We start from the raw sequence: 2,269 nt of genomic DNA on the forward strand, positions 1-2,269 counted from the left end.
ACACACTGGGGCATCGAGCCATCATGGGAGCCAGGACTTCCTCTCCTGCTTTGGGCTGACAAGGTCATCCAGCCTACATACCCTGGAGCCATGGGTCAGTCACAATGTTCTCCCAGGCTGGTGTTTTAGATCCTGGAAGCACTGGTTGTTTGGTCTTAAGAAAAGAACTCTGAGCATACTTAGTGACTGTGTTGGCACATACCTGTGACCACAGCACTACAGAGAATTAGGAAGGAGAGTCTGAAGTTCAAGGTCATTATCCTCTACAAAGTAAGTTAAAATTTACCCTTGATTCTATGAAACACTATCTCTAGTATCTTCTTCTACCTAAAAAGAAGCCCCAGTCTTTGTTTTTTAGGAAACAAAGATCAGCCACATTGCAAGCCCTCACTCAGTATATAGACTTTGACTGTGAGTCCTTTTTGCCTTTGTTCCAATGTCTTTATTGACAAAACTCCATTCATGCTCTTTCATCTGCTGATGCTCTTTCTTCACATCCTTTTTCTCATCCCCATCCACAGAACCCTTCTTTTTCTTTTATAAAGATTTATTTGTTTAATGTATGTGAGTACACTGTTGCTGTCTTCAAACACACCAGAAGAGGGCATCAGATCATATTACAAATGTTTGTGAGCCACCATGTGGTTGCTGAGAATTGAACTCAGGACTTCTGGAAGAGCAGTCAGTGCTCTTAACCTCTCTTCAGCCCTACTGTTCGTTTCTTTGCATCTGTTCTCTCAGAGCTCTCAGTTTATTGCCCTTATTTTTGTTTCTTCTTTGTTTAGGATACAAAGGGAACAATAAAGAAGATCTGTGACTTTCTAGGGAAAAACTTAGAGCCTGATGAGCTGGATCTAGTCCGCAAGCACAGCTCCTTCCAAGTCATGAAAGAAAACAACATGATGGATTTTAGTATCATCGCCAAAGATGAGTTTCCTAATGGCACGAACCTCATGAGAAAAGGTAAAGGAATTGTCTAGCTCCATAAAATGTCAGAACATGTTAAGGACTCGTTGTGCCTATGAATTTCTAAAAAATTGGAATGTACTGGCAGTCACTGCTCATCACTGATAGCTTCTCATGAACACTACAAAGTAATGGTTTATGGAAAAGATGTGGGCTTTTCACTCTGAAAATTGATTTATTCTTGGAGACAACCTTGGGATTGGAGATGGTAATGTCAAATAACCTCAATGAAAACTGGGAAAAACGGTCATGATTCTAAGAGGCACTGTTGAGTTCCTGTATCAAAATCCTCAATTCCAAAATATATAAAGTGTAATGCAGTAGGCCAAAGATATATCTGAGATGATAAACACAAAAGCACAAAAATTACATTAACATCTGGAAAAAAATGTTGAACAGATCGATTGCTGTCCCCAATTGCCAAAACTAAATCCCAAAAAGACTACAAAAATTCTCTAGTGCTAAAATCTGATGGTATTTGCCAACGTATATTTAGACTACTTTAGGTTCATGATCTTTCTCTTCATTCTGAATAGTCTCTCCTAGAAGGTGAATTTCAATCCTCTCTATTTCTGTGCCACCTCTCTATGCTGGAAGCAGATTGTGTATATGGTTTCCTAGCTGTGCAGTTAATGAGTGATTTTGCTACATTAATCAGATTTTGAGCCTTTCCCAGACCTGATAAGTGAGATGGAACTCAGAGTAGAAGATTGGAGTTTTCAAGAATCAAATATTTAACAATGACTAAAAGCATTGGTTTAAACGAAGGAAGTAAAGAGTTGTGGGTATAATTTTCCCTACCAATAATTTAAATGATTCAGCCTTTACCTTCAGTCCTCCTCTCCACTGTGTGAGATTTGGATACTAAGAATATAAGAATATAAGGAGTTTTCATAGGTAAAATGAAGTCAGAGTAATTACTTGACTGGATTTAATCCAATAGTCTTAGTATCCTCAAAATAGGCAATTTTGAATCAGATTTAGGCATAATGATATGCCACCACTCTCCACAAGAGAATTAGCATCTAGTCACTAAAGATCAAGTCCTCCTTAAGCATAGACTGCTGTTTTCATATGCCCTCAGACTCCTGAAGTCAAGACTCTGTGAAGACATATTTCTCTGCACTAGAACTGAAGGTCTCACCTAAAAAAAACTGTCTGTTCTTTGATTTCCTAAAGTGAATCAGAATTTGGCAGAGGGAAAACAGTACAGCAACAAAAAAATGTCTGTTATTAAGTACCTAAAGAAATGAAGAAGCTCTGTTGATAGCAAAGGGATAAGGAAACTGACAAGCAAAAACTT

The 2,269-nt window shown here is 38.3% G+C and overlaps 1 protein-coding gene across 1 annotated transcript in view; it reads left to right on the forward strand.

Moving 5' to 3' along the window:
* The window catches only part of LOC114633695 (bile salt sulfotransferase 1-like), a 6,592-nt gene extending 5,597 nt beyond the window's left edge, over positions 1-995 (forward strand). Inside the window, exon 2 of the mRNA XM_028782300.1 lies at positions 786-995. Within this exon, the coding sequence (XP_028638133.1) occupies positions 786-980 (195 nt within the window). The 3' untranslated portion in view covers positions 981-995. The remainder of the gene's footprint in view (positions 1-785) is intronic.
* Positions 996-2,269: the final 1,274 nt, after the last annotated feature.

Source organism: Grammomys surdaster, unplaced genomic scaffold, assembly GCF_004785775.1.
Source record: "Grammomys surdaster isolate TR1022 unplaced genomic scaffold, NIH_TR_1.0 732, whole genome shotgun sequence".
NCBI classification, from domain to species: domain Eukaryota; kingdom Metazoa; phylum Chordata; class Mammalia; order Rodentia; family Muridae; genus Grammomys; species Grammomys surdaster.